This window comes from Mesoplodon densirostris, chromosome 12, assembly GCF_025265405.1.
Source record: "Mesoplodon densirostris isolate mMesDen1 chromosome 12, mMesDen1 primary haplotype, whole genome shotgun sequence".
NCBI classification, from domain to species: Eukaryota; Metazoa; Chordata; class Mammalia; order Artiodactyla; family Ziphiidae; genus Mesoplodon; species Mesoplodon densirostris.
The window spans coordinates 73431765-73452526 of record NC_082672.1 but is presented as its reverse complement, the minus strand read 5'-3'; the positions used below and the strand labels follow the sequence as shown (position 1 = coordinate 73452526).

The following is a 20762-nucleotide window of genomic DNA, read 5'->3' as shown; positions in this document are numbered from 1 at the left end:
TCTCATTTTCTGCTCTGTCCTTGGAAGTTCTCATTACCAAAAGGCAAAATCACTCAAAGATAAGACTATAACCCGGGTGTTAAATATTTCACTAAAAAAAATTAATGTGTGGTAAAAGATTAACTCTGAATTAACTGGACCAAGTCACCATGAAATCAGTTAAACAGAAAAGTTCAGAAATATTTATATTTTGTTCTCCTGTTATACATTCAGACACAAAATTTTAAATCCTACTATAATTTAAACCTAATTTAAAATGTAATCTTAATTCTAATCTTTTTGGCACAAACCAAAATATATTCTTAGAAAATATTCAAGTTTCTTCAAAGTAAACCACAAAAGCAACACTGAGAATTCCTGTTCTTAAAAAGTCATGTCACAAATTCACCAACAATGGAGTTGTTACAAGATGAGCCGTTAAGTTCTGCTAAGTGGTTCCTTTAAGTAACAACTAAGACTGTATTACTGTGAATGTATATGGACTCACTCTTTTCTAGGGTAAAATGATTTTATTCCGCATAAACATTAAAACATTGTTTTTGTCACTAACAATCTAATCTGCAGAGAAAAGTACTTTTCTATCAAACTCTTAAACTCCTGAGAAAAACCAGAATCACTTTCTCTAAGAGAAAATTTCCTTCTCAGAAAAAGGTTTCTTGTTTGAGTATAAAGCTATGACTCCATTAAGCTAAGGATATTTTTTTGTTTCTAAATTTCATCCAATGAACTAATCTTCTAGAACTGGGCAAGAAAGTGTAATACAAACTGAAGATACAAATGTCATCTGGAGAGGCAGGGAAATACTAGAAACTACAAGGTAGGTATTATGAAAAGACTAAGACTTCTTCCTTCCAAAATGCCAACTGGCATATGTTTAAAAGACGTTCAAAGGTAAGTTTTTTAAAAAGTATTAAATAGTCTGGCTTTTAAAGTAATGAATATACCTTAGCTACAAGGCTGAATCAGGAAAATAAATGGAAGCCAAAACAACAGCATGAAGTGTAAACTGTGAGGCAGTCAATGACTACTGTCTTTAGGATACATACAGAAGTTTATGGTCGAATATTACGTTTGGCCATGGCATGAATGAATCCGTATTTAAAAATATAATTTCCAACTGGAAGCACATACAGGAAGCTAACCTCAGTTGCAACACGTAAAATGCTGAAGAGTTATAAAATAATCTTTACAGAAGTAAATTTGTCACAAGTGCTAAAAAAATGTCGTATTAACAAATAGCTTTCAATGAATGTAGCTGGCGCATGGATGAAAGTTTTTTCCACATATGTCCTTCCTAATAAATTCATATTCTTACACATGGATTAAACTAGGAAAATTACATGCTGCATGACAGGTGCATTTTTTGGGTAACCTCTATATATACAAGCAGAGTGCATCAAAGAAGTAGTGAAGGCTAGTTAATATGTAAAGAAAAAAACAATCAGTTACTTAGGCTTCTTTATTCACAAAATTGAATGTGAAATGCTGCTTCCAAAATTGATAGTTTCCAGTATTATTACATATTATTCATGTCGATTACATAGGGTAAACTCAAAATCCCTACACATCTAATATTCTAAGTCATTTTCCAGACTGGGGCAAAGAAACTCTAGGTTTTATAGGTTAGATCCAAAAGGCAGCCTTAGGTAAAAAACAATGGGACTTATCAATCTTCATTTTAGGAAAATAACTGATATTGGTGAAGTGACAATCATCATTCAAAAGCCTGGGCAAACTCCTGAGGACCACGCCATCATAACAGAAGTTTATCTCCAAAAAAGTTACATTATAACATGTCTTCCAACTCCAGGCCAAAGTTTCATTTCAGAAACTCATTCAGTTTAAGGCTCCTATTTCATACTCTGACAACATGTCAGTATGATGGTTTTTTAGAAGATGCTGGCAAAGAAAAAAGGGCTAACTTAAAAGAGCACTTACAAGGACCATCCAGCCCTTAATTCTCTTAGGCCCACTTGAGAATATTTGAATAAGGTGTTTTAAACAAAAAAGCATAAACAGCACAAAAGTGAGGGCAAATGTAGCACTATATTCAAACAAGTCACAAGTTTTAAAAACTGGAATATGCTGTTATAAAGTAACCACTGACACTAAAAATAGGCCATGGGCTGAATCACAAATGAAAAAACCCCTTGACCTAAAAGTTATTTTTTACAGAATAGCCTCAAGAACTCCCAACCACACCCTCCATACCAAAATAATGTGTTACACCGCACTGCACTAAACTGTCCCTCCCTAAAGAATTTCATTTTCATGTAATCTAATTGTGCTGGGAAATCGTTCTAACATTTACTTTCATGAGTAAAGATAATATTACAATGTGCAAGTTACAATGTTCATTTATCATATCAATGTTGATAGAAGTTCCAACAGCAATCTCAACACTTGAACAGGATAATCTTGTAGCTGGAAACTCCACTTCACCTCTTGTTCTCTTTCTCTCAAAAAGCTAGCAAATAAAACATACATGGGCGGGGAGGGTGGCAGTGTCATAAAACTACAGAACACTGAATCCTAAGGAAGAATGACAACAGCAGTACTATAAAATCACTTCCTGAAAGATGAGAATTCACAAGAAACCCAAATCACTAGAACATTCAAAAACAAAATACATGTTTCACTCCATTCCATGTTACATACAAAACTCCCCTGTGTCATTTAACAGTTGTTTTAGCTATCAAATTTCACTCTGAGGTCAAGTTTGATAGTTACGAAGTAGTGGTATTAAGTCAGAGTAAGTGTACTTCATCTCAAAGTATATATACAGAATTGCCATTATGCCCTTCACAATGTATTACTAGTTCTTCTCAAGCCAAACAAAATAATATATAACTTACACACCCAAAGCACTATAACAATTTTCTCATTTTTTTTTTAAGATGCAATGACTAAATTACACTAACTGGTTACAATGATAAAACATTTCCATATATACCAGCTTTTGGTCAGACTGTGCGTTTTAAAGTTTCTAGGATGGCATATTTGTAAATTCAGTGGCTCCATCTTACTATCATATATCCGGGATTGATGAGGGGTTTCTGTTTGTGCAAAAGTCTTTGTATGTTAAATAATCTTCTATAAAAAGTTCTCCCACTAATCCCACCCTAAAAAAAAGCAATTTCTCTTTAATGTACATATCACATATATACACACACACACACACACACCTGTTGCCATGTGGTTTTTTGCAAAACCCACACTGCTTGCTGGGAGTCCAGATATATTTGCTTTCAAATGAAGAGCTATGGTCTGAGCCTTCCCGTTTTACAGTCGCTATATTATCTGGAATGAACAATGGTGGCTCATCCAAAGAAAAACTTTTGCTGCTTCTTCTTTGACGGGGTTGTAGGTTCTTCTCAGGTTTTTTTAATTTCAATTTATCCTCTTCCTTAAAATGTTCCACACCACCTGTGTGCTCAAGCTCTTCCTTCACATGACTATTGGTTCTCACTGCTGGAGCCGGCTGCTGGGGCTTATGGCACTGTTTCTGGCTGGAATGCAACAAATGTCCAGTTTGTGCAGGATGATGAGGTTCTTTTGAGCAACCAGGGTGACCGTGAGGCTTTTCACTCAAAGAATGAGTTAAGGGTTTGGAAATCTGGACTAAATTTTGATCTTGTGATATCTTTCTGAATACAGAATGAGCCTGATTTTTCACAGATTTAACCCCAAAATTGCAACTCTGAATCTTTGAATCCTTATCAACTTGTTTCTTTCTCACTTTGACTGGCCTATGAAAATTTTGCTTAGATTCTGATTCATCAGCATTTCGCTTCACACTTTTGACATTAACTTTAGTTACGTTATGCATTAATTCATGCTTTGCTCCAACAACTTTTTTCCGAGTATCTGTGGCCATGGTTTGCTTAGAATGAATTACAGGTTTTGTATGTTTGGGTTTTATGTTTTTTGACTCTAAGCAAGAAACACTATTTGACTGGCTGTCTCTGTCATCCTGAAGGTTTGCTGTTTCATGAGACTCCATTTTCATACTTACAACAATATTCAACTGTTTTGAATTTTGGTCAGGTGCATCACAAATAGCATTTTCTAAAATATTACCTTCTGGTTCAAAAGCACTAGTATTAACCACCTCTAAGTTTGACTTATTAAATCTGGTGCCCTCCAACTGCTTATCATTAGACTCTGGGTCTTTACAATAAGCCATTTCCATTTCTATTCTCTGAAGGGAGTTCTCAGCTTTATCAGCAACTTCCACGCTATCTTTCAATTCCAAACTACATTCATTTACTTCATCCACAGAACCAGACAAACTGACAAGGTTCCTTTCTTTCTCATTCGGGTTTGTACAAGCAGCACTGCCAGAGAAAGCGACGGAAGATGCAGGTTCCTCACTGACACTGTCATTTTCGTGCACTAATTTTATTGTCTCCTTCGATTCTTGTTCAACTTCTCCTTCTACCTTCATTTCTTCAACAACAGTCCCATCCATTTTACTTGAAATGGAATCGTTCCGTTCATGTTCTTCTTTACCTGAAAACTTAAACAATGGGCTAACAGTCTTGGCTTTACACTCCATCAGAGTTTCATTTTTCTTTTCTTCGATACTAACGCAAGTCTCTGAAAGGAGTGGACAGTTTAACTCATGAGATGGCACATTTGCTTCTCCCTGATTATTACATTTCTGCTCAGAGTCTAACCCAGCTTCACCCTTCGTTTCAAGACACGATGGAACTGCTTCTTCGATCTGTCCACCGTGTCGGCTGCCCCTCCTGCTCTCTTTCTGGTGCTCGGGTTTCGGGGACGTACCAATTTCTTCTTTCATCTGACACCTTTCTTGTTGTTTCACCCCTGCTTTAGGGGCAGACACAGTCTTCCCTGATGCCTTTTTTGTGCTATTTAAAGGTGCTGCATTTGTACGCTTGGCAATAGTGCTTTGTCGCAAACTTCTTATTTGTTCTATCATAAGGGAAAAAAATAAATAAAAAAAAACTTAGTTATTTTGCCATGTGTTTTTATTTCAATGCAATTTAGAATACATCACTTCTTTATTCTGAGCTATAAAATTTATTTTCCCATTTCAAAGAAAATGTACTGACATCTACTCATGATGATGGTTACATTTTTTATACACTTATCAAAGTTCTATAATTCTGGGGTAGAAAATAACCTGTATAAAATTCAGACTGATATTATACTTTACAATAAGAAATATTTTCATCAAGCTTCTTTTCTATGAAAGTAAGCTGGGGGTAAAATCAATGAGGTTCCTTGATATCACTACCCATCTTAAAGCAAGGCTGTCATACAGTTGTAAACATTAAATACCTTTAAGTATATAAAACCAAACAAATTCAGGTGCCAATAAAATCTGAACTAAACCACCTATCACAAACAGGATCTGTGTGAGTTTCAAAGCACAGCCTCAAAAGAACTCTAATGTCTTTATGAATGTGCTTCCCTTATATCTCCATTTTAGCATTCAAGCTATTCCTTGAATAGCTTGAATATTTTAAGAAATGAAATATACACTAGAGTACTAGACACAGATCCACAAAAAAAGAAGTTATAATTAAAGAGATTTAAACCAAGAAAATGTATCATAAGGGAAAATGCAGAAAGTATGAAAATAATTTAATAAAGCTTCCCACTTGTAACAATGTTCCTAACAAAGAATCCACTAACAGAGACTTTCCTCCTTTCCCTATCTGGATACATCCTCCAAGAGAAAAAGAAACACAAAGTGAAAAGAAATTGGAAAGAAAGCTAAATAATTCACTAAGAAAAAATAATAATAATTCACTAAGTAAAAAAACAACCCACAAACTGAAATACAAAATAAGAAGCTATATCCAAGCCTACGCATAATACCTGAATCAACTCTGTATGAAAATTGAACATCACTAATTTTTAAAAAGCCTCCTTCCTTTTTAATGCAAAATGCTACTATGCACCAGTATTTAGAACATTTCCCTAATTTGTCACATATCACTGAACCTGTGAAACTCTCACAGAAGGTGTCACAGGTCCTCCTCGTTTGTCTCTAACAGTCCTAGTTGATGTTTGTAGTCATGACACTCAAAAGTGTCCCCATTTGGACAATAAATTATACGGTCATCCTATCTTAGAGACCCTTTCTAATTCCCCAGGACTCAGCACAATATCTGGTCATCAGGTAAGTACCCAACAACTTCAAAAATTTACTTAGTGGGGGCTTCCCTGGTGGCGCAGGGGTTAAAAATCTGTCTGCCAATGCAGGGGACACAGGTTCAAGCCCTGGTCCAGGAAGATCCCACATGCTGCAGAGCAACTAAGCCCGTGTGCCACAACTACTGAGCCTGTACTCTACAGCCCACGAGCCACAACTACTGAGCTGGCGTGCTGCAACTACTGAAGCCCGCGCTCCTAGAGCCCGTGTTCTGCAACAATACACTGTGATGAGAAGCCCTCACACTGCAATGAAGAGTAGCCCTGCTCGCCACAACTAGAGAAAGCTCATACGCAGCAACAAAGACCCATGCAGCCAAAAATCAAAAATAAATTATATATAAAAAAGGGGGGGGGCTTCCCTGGTGGTACAGTGGTGGAGAGTCCGTCCGCCTGCCGATGCGGGGGACACGGGTTCACACCCCAGTCTGGGAAGATCCCACATGCCGCGGAGCGGCTGGGCCAGTGAGCCATGGCCGCTGAGCCTGCACATCTGGAGCCTGTGCTCCGCAACAGGAGAGGCCACAACAGTGAGAGGCCCGCGTACCAAAAAAAAAAAAAAAAAAACTTACTTAGTGGATTATGAACCACTCATGCTCAGATATATAACATTTTAAAATAACTAAAATTTTAATGGTTTGTTATTAATATTTAGATAATTTTTAAAGCTCTGAAGACAGCCTGTAATAATTTATAGCTCAACTATATTTATATGCCCTGAAATAAAATAAATGAAGAACTTTTAACACCCATTATGTAAGTGGTTGATAAATGCATAGCACATTCAACTGTGAAGGTATTCAGATAAAAAATTGTTTTCCAATAGTAATTGATTAACTGACAAAGGATAAAGTAACTCTTTCTCCTCTAACTATAAACTGCCTTAGTTTGAAGCCAGGCGGTATAGGCCAAACATTACCATTATTTGTCTATAATGTTCACTCTACTCTTTCTGTTTCTCAAAGTCACAAATATATACCAAATAACCGATTTTCTAAAAAACTGAGAAAAAGATGATGAAGTACAGATATGCATCTGAGCTAATAATCCACTTCTCAAAACCGCACATTAAAGCTATACAAAAGCTATGAATCTAAAAGTAAAGAAAGGACCAATGCCCTAAGAATTTAACAAACCATGCCTGTATAGTGAAGGCACCATTAAAATCCAAAAGAAGGGGTTTCAGAGAGCTTCTGAATGGTGAAGTAGAACGCCTCCACATGCCACATTGCTTGCTGGACTGAAGTTTCTTTGTTCTTGACCTCACCCTATGAATCTCTTCATCTGGCTGTTGGTTCCTGTGTTTTAATATCCTCGTAATAAACCACTCATCTGAAAGTTTTGGGGACATTGGTTTCTACTGTGACAGTTATTTTCCCTCAGCACGAGACAAATGAGAGTCAACTGTTTTCCGGCTTCCATTCTTGCTATTAATAAGGCACCTTTCAGTGTAACTGCCATTCATTTTTTTGCCATGTGGCTGACAGGGTCTTGGTGCTCCGGCCGGGTGTCAGGCCTGTGCCTCTAAGGTGGGAGAGCCAAGTTCAGAACACTGGTCCACCAGAGACCTCCAGGCTCCATGTAATATCAAATGGTGAAAGCTCTCCCAGAGACCTCCATTACAATGCTAAAACCCAGCTCCACTCATCGACCAGCAAGCTACAGTGCTGGACACCCTACGCCAAACAACTAGCAAGACATGAACACAATCCCACCCATTAGCAGAGAGGCTGCCTAAAATCATATGAAGTTCACAGACACCCCAAAACACACCACCAGATGCAGTCCTGCCCAACAGAAAGACAAGATCTAGCCTCATCCACCAGAACACAGGCACGAGTACCCTCCACCAGGAAGCCTGCACAACCCACTGAACCAACCTTAGCCACTGGGGGCAGACACCAAAAACAACGGAAACTACGAACCTGCAGCCAGTAAAAACGAGACCCCCAAACACAGTAAGTTAGTCAAAATGAGAAGAGAGAGAAACCCATGGCAGATGAAGGAACAAAGTAAAAACCCACCAGACCAAACAAATGAAGAGGAAATAGGCAGTCTACCTGAAAACGAATTCAGAGTAATGATATTAAAGATGATCCAAAATCTTGGAAATAGAATGGAAAAAATACAAGAAAAGTTTGACAAGGAACTAGAAGAACTAAAGAGCAAACAAACAATGATGAACAGCACAATAAATGAAATTTAAAATTCTCTAGAAGGAATCAATAGCAGAATAACTGAAGCTGAAGAACGGATAAGTGACCTGGAAGATAAAATAGCGGAAATAACTACCACAGAGCAAAATAAAGAAAAAAGAATGAAAAGAATTGATGACATTCTCAGAGACCTCTGGGACAACATTAAACGCACCAACATTCAAATTATAGGGGTCCCACAATGAAAAAGAGAAAAAGAAAGGGACTAAGAAAATATTTCAAGCGATTATACTTGAAAACTTCCCTAATGTGGCGAAAGGAAAGAGTCAATCAAGTCCAGGAAGCACAGAGAGTCCCATACAGGATAAACAAGGAGAAACATGCCAAGACACATATTAATGAAATTATCAAAAGTTAAACACAAAGAAAAAAAATACTAAAAGCAGCAAGGGAAAAACAACAAATAACATACAAGGGACTCCCCATAAGTTTAACAGCTGATCTTTCAACTCAAATTCTGAAGGGAGTGGCAGGACATATTTAAAGTGATGAAAGGGAAAAATCTACAACCAAGATTACTCTACCCAGCAAGGATCTCATTCAGATTCGGCGGAGAAATTAAAACCTTTACAGACAAGCAAAACCTAAGAGAATTCAGCACCACCAAACCAGCTTTACAACAAATGCTAAAGGAACTTCTCTAGGCAGGAAACACAAGAGAAGGAAAAGACCTACAATAACAAACCCAAAACAATTAAGAAAATGGGAATAGGAACATACATACCGATAATTACCTTAAATGTAAACGGATTAAATGCTCCAACCAAAAGACACAGACTGGCTGAAAGGATACAAAAACAAGACCCAGATAATGCCATCTAAAAGAGACCCACTTCAGACCTAAGGACACATACAGACTGAAAGTGAGGGGATGGAAAAACATATTCCATGCAAATGGAAACCAAGAGAAAGCTGGAGTAGCAATTCTCACGTAACACAAAATAGACTTTAAGATAAAGACTATTACAAGAGATAAAGAAGGACACTACATAATGATCAAGGGATCAATCCAAGAAGAAGACATAACAATTGTAAATATTTATGCACCCAACATGGGAGCACCTCAATACATAAGGCAAATGCTAACAGCCATAAAAGGGGAAATTGACAGTAACACAATCATAGTAGGGGACTTTAACACCCCATTTTCACCAGTGGACAGATCATCCAAAATGAAAATAAATAAGGAAACACAAGCTTTAAATGATACATTAAACAAGGTGGACTTAATTGATGTTTAGAGGACATTCCATCCCAAAATAAAAGAATACACTTTCTTCTCAAGTGCTCATGGAATATTCTCCAGGACAGATCATTTCTTGGTTCACAAATCAAGCATTGGTAAATTTAAGAAAATTGAAATCGTATCAAGTATCTTCTCTGAACACAACACTATGAGACTAGATATCAATTACAGGAATAAATCTGTAAAAAATACAAACACATGGAGGCTAAACAATATACTACTTAATAAACAAGAGATAACTGAAGAAATCAAAGAGGAAATAAAAAATGCCTAGAAACAAATGACAATGAAAACACGATGACCCAAAACCTATGGGATGCAGCAAAAGCAGTTCTACGAGGGAAGTTAAAAGCAATACAATCCTACCTCAAGAAATAAGAAACATCTCAAATAAACAACCTAAACCTTACACCTAAAGCAATTAGAGAAAGAAGAACAAAAAAACCACAGAGTTAGGAGAAGGAAAAATATCATAAAGATCAGATCAGAAGAAATGAAGGAAACAATAGCAAAGATCAATAAAACTAAGAGCTGGTTCTTTGAGAAGATAAACAAAATTGATAAACTTTTAGCCAGACTCATCAAGAAAAAAAGTGAGAAGACTCAAATTAATAGAATTAGAAATGAAAAAGGAGAAGTAACAACTGACACTGCAGAAATACAAGGATCATGAGAGATTACTACAAGCAGCTATATGCCAATAAAATGGACAACCTGGAAGAAATGGACAAATTCTGAGAAAAGCACAACCATCTGACACTGAACCAGGAAGAAATAGAAAACAGAAACAGACCAATCACAAGCACTGAAATTGAGACTGTGATTAAAAATCTTCCAACAAACAAAAGCCCAGGACCAGATGGTTTCACAGGGGAAGTCTATCAAACATTTAGAGAAGAGCTAACACCTAACCTTCTCAAACTCTTCCAAAATCTAGCAGAGGGAGGAACACTCCCAAACTCATTCTGCAAGGCCACCGTCACCCTGATACCAAAACCAGACAAGGATGTCACAGAAAAAAACTACAGACCAATATCACTGATGAACATAGATGAAAAATCCTGAACAAAATACCAGCAAACACAATCCAGCAGCACATTAAAAGGAAAAGACACCAGGATCAAGTGGGGTTTATCCCAGGAATGCAAGGATTCTTCAATATACATAAATCAATCAATGTGTTACACCATATTAACAAACTGAAGAATAAAAACCATATGATCATCTTAATAGATGCAGAAAGAGCGTTCAACAAAATTCAACACCTATTTATGATTAACACCCTCCAGAATGTAGGCGTAGAGGGAACCTACCTCAACATAATAAAGGACATATATGACAAACCCACAGCCAACATCGTCCTCAATGGTGAAAAACTGAAATCATTTCCGCTAAGATCAGGAACAAGACAAGGTTGCTCACTCTCACCACAATCATTCAACATAGTTTTGGAAGTTTTAGCCACAGCAATCAGAGAAGAAAAAGAAATAAAAGGAATTCAAATGGGAAAAGAAGATGTAAAACTGTCACTGTTTGCAGATGACATGATAGTATACATAAAGTATCACAAAGATGCTACCAGAAAACTACTAAAGCTAATCAACGAATTTCATAAAGTAGCAGGATAAAAAATGAATGCACAGAAATCTCTTGCATTCCTATACACTAATGATGAGAAATCTGAAAGAGAAATTAAGGAAACACTCCCATTTACCACTGCCACAAAAGGAATAAAATACTTAGGAATAAACCTACCTAAAGAGACAAAAGACCTGTATGCAGAAAACTATAAGGCACTGATGAAAGAAATTAAAGATGATAACAAACAGATGGAGAGATATACCATGTTCTTGGGCTGAAGAATCAACATTGTGAAAATGACTCTACTACCCAAAGCAATCTACAGATTCAATGCAATCCCTATCAAACTACCACTGGCATTTTTCACAGAACTAGAACAAAAAATTTCACAGTCTGTATGGAAACACAAAAGACCCCGAATAGCCAAAGCAATCTTGAGAAAGAAAAACGGAGCTGGAGGAATCAGCCTCCCTGACTTCAGACTATACTAAAAAAGCACAGATCAAGACAGAATGGTACTGGCACAAAAACAGAAATATAGACCAATGGAACAGGATAGAAAGCCCAGAGATAAACCCACACACATATGGTCACCTTATCTTTGATAAAGGAAGCAAGAATATACAACAGAGAAAAGACAGCCTCTTCAGTAAGTGGTGCTGGGAAAACTGGACAGGGACATGTAAAAGTATGAAAGTAGATCCCTTCCTAACACCATACACAAAAGTAAACTCAAAATGAATTAAAAACCTAAATGTAAGGCCAGACACTATAAAACTCTTAGAAGAAAACATAGGCAAAACACTCTATGACATAAATCACAGCAAAATCTTTTTTGACCCACCTCCTAGAGAAATGGAAATAAAAACAAAAATAAACAAATGGGACCTAATGAAACTTCAAAGCTTTTGCACAGCAAAGGAAACCATAATAAACAAGATCAAAAGACAACCCTCAGAATGGGAGAAAATATTGGCAAATGAAGAAACTGACAAAGGATTAATCTCCAAAATTCACAAGCAGCTCATGCAGCTCAATACCAAAAAAAAAAAAAAAAACCCAATCCAAAAATGGGCAGAAGACCTAAATAGACATTTCTCCAAAGAAGACATACAGATTGCCAACAAATACATGAAAGGATGCTCAACATCACTAATCATTAGAGAAATGCAAATCAAAACTTCAATGAGGTATCACCTCACACCAGTCAGAATGGCCATCATCAAAACATCTACAATAAATGCTGGAGAGGGTGTGGAGAAAAGGGAACCCTCTTGCACTGTTGGTGGGAATGTAAATTGGTACAGCCACTATGGAGAACAGTATGCAGGTTCCTTAAAAAACTAAAAATAGAACTACCATACGACCCAGCAATCCCACTACTAAGCATATACCCTGAGAAAACCATAATTCAAAAAGAGCCACGTACCATAATGTTCACTGCAGCACTATTTCCAATAGCCAGGACATGGAAGCAACCTAAGTGTCCATCGACAGATGAACAGATAAAGAAGCTGGAATGGGCCTCCCTGGTGGCGCAAGTGGTTGAGAGTCCGCCTGCCGATGCAGGGGATACGGGTTCGTGCCCTGGTCTGGGAGGATCCCACATGCCGCGGAGCGGCTGGGCCCGTGAGCCGTGGCCGCTGAGCCTGCGCGTCCGGAGCCTGCGCGTCCGGAGCCTGTGCTCCGCAACGGGGGAGGCCACAACAGTGAGAGGCCCGCATACCGCAAAAAAAAAAAAAAAAAAAAAGAAGCTGGAATATTACTCAGCCATGAAAAGAAACGAAATTGAGTTATCTGTAGTGAGGTGGATGGATCTAGAATTTGTCATACAGAGTGAAGTAAGTCAAAAAGAGAAAAACAAATACTGTATGCTAACACATATATATGGAATCTAAAAAGAAAAAAAAGGAAGAACCTAGATTCAGGACAGGAATAAAGACGCAGATGTAGAGAACGGACTTGAGGACGTGGGGCTGTGTAAGGGTAAGCTGGGAGGAACTGAGAGAGTGGCATGCACATCTATACACTACCAAATGCAACACAGATAGCTAGTGGGAAGCAGCCGCATAGCACAGGGAGATCAGCTCTGTGCTTTGTGACCACCTGGAGGGGTGGGATAGGGAGGGAGGGAGGGAGACGCAAGAGGGAGGAGGTATGGGGACATATGTATATGTATAGCTGATTCACTTTGTTATACAGCAGAAACTAACACACCATTGTAAAGCAATTATATTCCAATAAAGATGTTAAAAGTATTTGTTATAATTTAAAAAGTAAAATAAAGGAAAGAAAGGGCAGGAGAAGAGAAAACACTGATGATTTTGGAAGCCAAACAAAAGATGACCAAGAAGTAACTGATGCAGGACATCCAAAAGAAGATAAACAGTTATCTGGCACTGCTGGCCGAACCAATACGATTTACACCTCAAAAGGCTTAGGAACCGGTGATCCCAGATAACTCTAAAGTAGGCAGGAAGGCAGGCAGTTAAAATGAGGATGAGTGGAAAGCTGTTTAAAAAGCAGTCGGACCCCGAGCTCCCTCTCCCCTACTCCATCCGCTGGGCAAGTGCCCTTCCCAGGTCCTAATCAAAGACTGAGGCTTACTCTTCGGGGAGTGTAAAAACAGAGTTTCTAGACTAAGAAACATCCAGCGTAGATAAGAGCAGCAGCAAAGTACACTGAAACCTCTAAGACTATGTGTATTTGTATATACTGAAAGATGAGATGCCCCCATCAGCTTCCCTCAAGGGCTCCCATGATATGCTAACAATCTAACAAGCCTAAAGTCTAACAACAGGAATTCCTCCAAAAAGTAACACAGCCAGATTACCATACAGTGATGCTCATAGCTGACAAAACGTTAAACGTTGAGCAAGCTATCAATGATCAGACATTTAGCAAAGTCTCTTAATGTGAAAGATAGAACCAAAAAAAAAAAACCCAAAAAAACCTTAAAAACCTTTAAAACACTGTAAGCATCTTATGAAAGACAACATAAGATACTGCATGCATGAAACAAGACCAGAATGCTACAAAAAGGACTATTCCCAGAACAAAAAAAGAACATTCAGAATTTGATGAAAAAGTTGAAGGATAAACATGAGAAAATTTCAGCACGTAGAGGAAGAATACAGAGGTGGAAAGATGAACAAAATGGAAGAGCCAGTCCCCGCCATCTAATACTTGAATAACAGGAGTTCCAGGAAGCAAGAGTTGACGAAATAAAGTGGAAAATAATCAATGAAATAATTCAAGAGATTTTCCCAGAACTGAAAATGGAGCATCACTTTCAAATTTCTAAGGAAAAACAATTTCCAACCTTGAATTCTATGTTCAATCAGACCATGATTCCAATGTGAGAACATATTAAATACATTTGCAAACATACAAGGTTTCAAAAATATATATCCATATTCCTTTTTCTCACAAAAGTACTAAAAGAGGTATGTCACCAAAATGAAGGAGCTACTTCAAAGCAAAGTAAACAGGAAATGCAATACAGAACACAATCCTCAGAAGAATAGTAAAGAGAGCTCTCTGGACAACAGCCATGCATCTGACTTATATAGAACTAACACAACAGTGCACAGGGAAGCAGATCAGAAGGCCCCCAGAGACACTTCCTCAATAAGATGAAAATGACAGAATACCTGATATGCACAAATATCTTTAAGAAAGATTCAGACAACTGGCAGAGTAGTTGGGGTGGAATTACTGATACGTACACTGAAAACTGTGTGTGCGAATGCATAAAACTATAAGCAAAGGAACAACAAAATCAATTATTAAATCAGAAAGACAAAAAGTTGTATAGGAAAAGCGACTATAGTTCACTAAGTGGATCATCACTAACAGCACGTTGAGTCACAATAACGTAAGTAATTACTACTGATCTTACAAAATTATGTATCAGAAAGATGAGAAAACGTTCTTTTGTGTGATGGGGGAGCAAGAGGAGGAAGGAATGCTACATTCACCCTCCAGAATGGGAAATCAATGAACACGTACATCAGAATAATCAAGTAGTAGCAATATACATGTGTTACTTAAGAGACATGGAAGTAAATACCAAAAAATTAACAAAACCAGATGAAAGCGGTAATAGTAGTTTCCTCTGGGGAAAGGGAAATAAGTAGTAGGACAGCAAGTATTGGAAACTCATAGAACTAGTCAACTCTTTAAATCATGTGAATGTGTAATTTCAATAAAACTTTTTAAAAATCATACCAACAAATTGATACAATCTCAAAACTGATTATCAAAATGCTCAGATTAGCAAACACCAAGAAACTACTATCACTGCTCAGCAACTTTACAACCTATCACATCTGTCCCTACACTTGATTTTCTAGCTAGTCCTCTCTGGAAGGATTACCTTGTGCCATTAAACGAGGTGATTTTCTTGGTGATCTCACTGAATTTTCTTCTACTTTGTCCCTCAAATTCCTGTTAGGTAAAATCAGCTCTTCTTCATCAATGGTATCATTGCCACTTTCTTTTACAACTCCTTCATCCATAATATCGTCAAGACCAACAACTAGAAAGAAAAACAAAAAAAAAAATTTTTGAAAATATTGGTGATGTTAAGTATTTAAAGGCAGTACAGAAAACACTGTGAAACAGTTTAATGTAATACCAAGTAGTCCTGAAAATCTAGGTCTATTCCTAAAATGTGATAATGCCACTACCAAGCTCCCAGTTCGGTTTTACAAACTTCTACCGTATGAGGCAGCTAGTCAAAGAGGAGATTAGTTGTAATTCTTCTTGATTTGACCTCCACTATCACTCACAGTCACTTATCATTCACTGTACCTTTGTGAACATCATAAGCAGCTATACCTGGATACTTAATTATCCCAACTGGTTACAGTAGTACAAAAAAGAGTAAATACCCTGAAAAGCTTGTGATTCTAGGTTCATGCTAGAACCAAAAGATTCTAGTTCTAACTGTAATCTATTCCTTGAAGACTTTATGCTACATGTGTGAGAGTAATGGAAATATACTCTTAAGTTGTAGCAAGCACACACACACACACACACACACACAGAAATGAAAAACATAATGTAATTTCCCCTCCCCCAAATGCTAGGGAAAATAGGTGTTTAAATAGAACTATACAATTAAATTACCTTCCCCTAGTCAAAAGAGAGAGTCATTCATTTAACAGCAGGGGAGGGGGCATGGAAAAGGACTGGGGAACACTATTTATATTATCAACAGGCTTATTTCTGTATCTAACAAATGTCACTTAACTAGCTGACATACAGCAATTCTAAATGTGCAGTTGTATGAAATCTTGTAAAAAGAATGTGATTATTTAGATCATACGTCCTGGTTTCAAGTCTCTGCTAAAACATTTAAATAAAACCTGACTAAGTCCCTTAACCTCTCTAGTTTATCTCTTAAATGAGAATAACAATACCTGTCCTACCTACCTCACAGGGCTGTTGTGAGGATCAAGTGAGATGATGTATGAGAACTCACTTTGTAAACTTTAGAGCACTACACAAATGTTAGTTATTATCTTCATCCTAGGGGTTAGAAGGAACCTCAAGAAGTTATCTAGTCCTCATCTTTGTATCCAAGTAGAACTTCATTTAAGAGTTCAACAAGATAGTGGTCTATCCTAAAATTTAAAGAGAACAAAATTCTTTATAAATATACTTTCAAATGGTACAATCTTTTCGAAGAGCAATTTGACAACAAACAGAATCACGAAACTGCTTATATACTTTGACCAATATATTATAAAGTATAGACGAGAGAATAAATTACGAAAAAAAAATTCTGGCTAGAAAACATAGTGTGATCCTTGTTAGTAACAGACAAATGAAATGTTGTATAGGTACATTTAGACAAAAATGATTAGCAGGAAATAGATGAAAATTATAACAATAGCTATTCTATAAAAGATCTATAAAAGATAAGTATTCTTTTTCCTATCTTGCACACTTCCTGCTATATGCATGGAATTACTCTCAAAAACAGAGTCCATGCTTTTAATCACTACGCTATAGGCACTAAAAGCTTAGAGAAGAAGAATGTATCTTAGGAAAATTCGTCAGGACTCATTTAAGATATAATTAGGGGAAACAGGTGGGGAGTTCAGTTAGACGGCTACTCCACCATGATGAAATACTTATGTTGCCACACATTCACACACATTCTCAAAGAATTTTTAACATTAGATTAATAGTTCCACCATGTTCATTTTAAAAAGCAAAAGTTATGCATTATATGCATTACAAGTATGCAGAGATAGAAATGGATGGGGGAAGGCACCACAGTGTTATCAATGACCACCTAGTGGTTAGGTGGGGTAAGGAACTGGGGGTTTTTTAATCACTGTTATACTGTCTCTGTGTTTTCTACAATAAACATGAGTTTTGTATTGTAATCAGGAGAGAAAGTAATAATTCAAAAGACAGTCCAGGAGAAAGGTAATTAAAATCTGATTAACAGTGTTCGCTGGCAGGGAGTAGAAAGGTGTGTTATGAATTTTAGGGCTATATTGCATAGCAGGATCAACAGGATTTAGCAAAGCCAAATCCAAAGGTCAATTATTAGATTCTGTCTTATTCCACTTGCTGGCAGCAGCTGACACAGCTGACCCCTCGCCCCTTCCTGCATCCCTCCTCCTCACTTCACCTCTGAACATCCCACGCCCCTCCCTCACGAGCTACTTCTGCTCAACACCCTCTACAGAGCTCTTCTTGCAGCTACCACACAGGACAGGACCTGAGGGCTCAGTACTCCCACCTACCCTTTATACGCACTCTGCCCTCCCTAAATGATCTCACCCAGTCAATCGACACTCGCTTGACCCTCTGAAGTTACCTTCCCCAGCCCCAAGCTCACGCTGGACCTCTGGAAGAGTGTAATTTGGCCTGTCCACTAGGTTGTCCACCAGATATCTCAAGGTTAGCAAATAGAAAGTAAACACTGACTCCACCCATTCCGCCTCCCCTCAGTAAAACTGTCCTCCTAAGACAGTCCCGGTAATGGAAACTCCATCCACCCAGCTGCTCAATCCTGAAGCTCCAGAACTATCCCCAGCTCCTCTCTCCTCATACCCCACATCCAAGCGGTCAGCTCAACCTGCCAGTTCTATCTACAGAACACAGCACCCACCTGATCACCACTGATCACCTCTACAGCTCACATTCTACTCCACGTCACCATCTTCTCCCATCAAAACTACTTTGTCTCCTAGTGTCCCACGTTCCTCTATGGCCACCTCCTACACACACACATGCACACACACACACACACACACACACAGAGTTTATTCTCCACACAGTCATAACTGTATTTTAGAGTCTTCTAAAATATACAGTTGTATCCCGTTACCATTCTTCTGACAAGACCCTCCAAACCCTAACGAACACACTTAGATGTATGTTAAAACCCTAGCCAGGGTCTCCAGGGTCCTAAGAAGGGCTTCCCCCACCAAACTCCCTGACTTCTCTCCTACCACTGACTCACTGTGCTCCAGTCACACTGGTCTCCCCGGAACACAGGGAAGCGAAAGGCCATCTCAGGGCTATTTCACTTGACCGTCCTCTCCTGGAGCGCCCTCCTCCCAGACAGCCACACGGCTCACTCTCCCGCTTCCTTCAGGTTTCACTCAAAATCGACCTTCTCACAGATACCTTTCCTGAGGATCTGCTCCAAAACAGCATTCTCTCACCACTGCCTCCTGACCCTTAGCATATTCTATCCTTTAAAATGTGTTTCACTATCCAATGAAACATGTAATTTCCCACTAGAATGTAATCTCTACAATCCAGGGACTTTCTCTTATTCACCACTGAAACTCCAGAACCCAGAGTCATAACCTGGTATATAGTGGCTACTCCAGAAACACTTGCTGAATAAAAGAATTAGGGGAAACAAGGGACCTGGAAAATTTAAACTTTGATGATCGAGAGAGAAATGTTTCAATTAACTGAAAGAGAGAAGTTACAAAGAATAAATTTGAAAGTAAGGTAATGACTTAACTTTTTGAATGTTAGTGACATGAAAAAAAAGAGCAGGCAAAAGAAGTATCAAAGTTAATGCACCACCACAAAAGAAGGGTAAGGAGAATTTCAGGGATTGGGAAGGTTAACTGCTAGAGAGAGAACAAAGGAAGGAGAAAAATCCACTAATGTGAAACACAGAAGCAGAGGACCAGATGACAAGAGGTTAAAAAGTGAGGAAGTGGAGAATGACAATGGCAGTTTCTCTTTCATTTAGTTTCAAGAAATTTAAGGGTAAAAGAAAATGAGGACAATGGGCTGAAGGAAGTTAAAGGGATGAAAGATGATTTTTCTGTGTAAGTAAAAGAAACGGGGGGGGGGGAGGGGAGGTGGTCGAGTCCCCTCCACACAAAAGAGGGAGTGAGGGAAGGAGAAGGGAGAGAGAATGGGCAAAGAGGGAAGAGGAGAGTGGGGACGGGGGAGGGAAGAAGCAAGAGACCTGAGCATCTTCCACTGCTGCAAAGAACTCTGGGAGCTGAGGGATGCCTGAGGCCCCAGTATCTTAAAACCTCTTAAGTCAACAACCTACAATTAGAATACTTAAGACTGCACATGAGATGCTTCTCAGAAGTGAGGTTTCCAAGAATGTCACCTTTTTTCTACTCCTGCAGCTCCTGGCAATATGTTTCCTTCATCTCAAAAAGTCACCCTGACATTAAATCAAGCTCTAACACTGTCTCCAACATTTCCAGAGCTCTCAAGCAGAAGTAGGCCCCCAACAACCAAAGCAACTACTTAACCTAGCTGTGCCTCAAATTCTTCTATAAAATGGAGATCTTGCTAGCAGTCAGAGGGGCGCTGTGATGACTAAATCTGTGTGTGTGAAGGGCTTGGAACACAACCTGGCACTTAGAAGATGCTGGCTTCTGTTCACAGTCTCCCCCATCATGGACCCCACCATCAACATTTATGTATTCTTTTTCCCTTACTTTCTTCTCTCAACTCCCCCCAGAACAAATCAACCATTAAAAAAAGTACCTGAAATTTCTTTCTTCTAATCCATTTATCTGATTAAAGTAATTCAGAGTACAGAATGAAGTATCTCTGGCAAAACCCTCCCAATTAGGTATTTACGTTTTAAATCGTTCAACTTCCACTTAACTTAACTTTCGTAGCTTCCACTAAGAAAATGAACAGAAGGAAGTGAAGGAGAATCTGTGTTCTTTTCAAAACACTGCTTATTCTCAGGGACCTCCCACATCTGCCCCTCCCACTGCTACAGGCAAACTAAGATTCAGTATTTGACTTCCAGTTTTTAAAAAGTGGCCAGTCCTACTCAACACATCCACTAAAAAGGGAATTTGGGGTTATCAAAAAAAAAAAAAAAAAAAAAAAGCAACGGCCTGAATTATGCAGGAGGCAAACGTGATAATGTGGGAAAACACTACGTTTTTCCTCCCTCCCGCAAGTCAGAATTAGGTGTCATCCCCATTTTGAAATTCTGCACAAAATCTGTAATCATACTCAAAATCTCCTTGAGCCTGAATTTAGATCACATTAAAATTCCT

At 38.3% G+C, this 20762-nt stretch overlaps 1 protein-coding gene across 6 annotated transcripts in view; it reads right to left on the bottom strand.

The window, feature by feature from the left end:
• PHF3 (PHD finger protein 3) overlaps window positions 1-20762 on the bottom strand; it is a 99972-nt gene that overhangs the window by 31053 nt on the left and 48157 nt on the right. For 4 of the 6 annotated variants that reach the window (XM_060114485.1, XM_060114486.1, XM_060114484.1 and 1 more), the window contains 2 exons: window positions 15608-15769; window positions 3186-4938 (listed from right to left, as the gene is read on the bottom strand). In XM_060114485.1, the coding sequence (XP_059970468.1) occupies window positions 3186-4938; window positions 15608-15769 (1915 nt within the window). Of the gene's footprint in view, window positions 1-3185; window positions 4939-15607; window positions 15770-16668; window positions 16690-20762 lie in introns of those variants that run through there. The other 2 variants (XM_060114488.1, XM_060114489.1) reach the window with 2 other exon arrangements.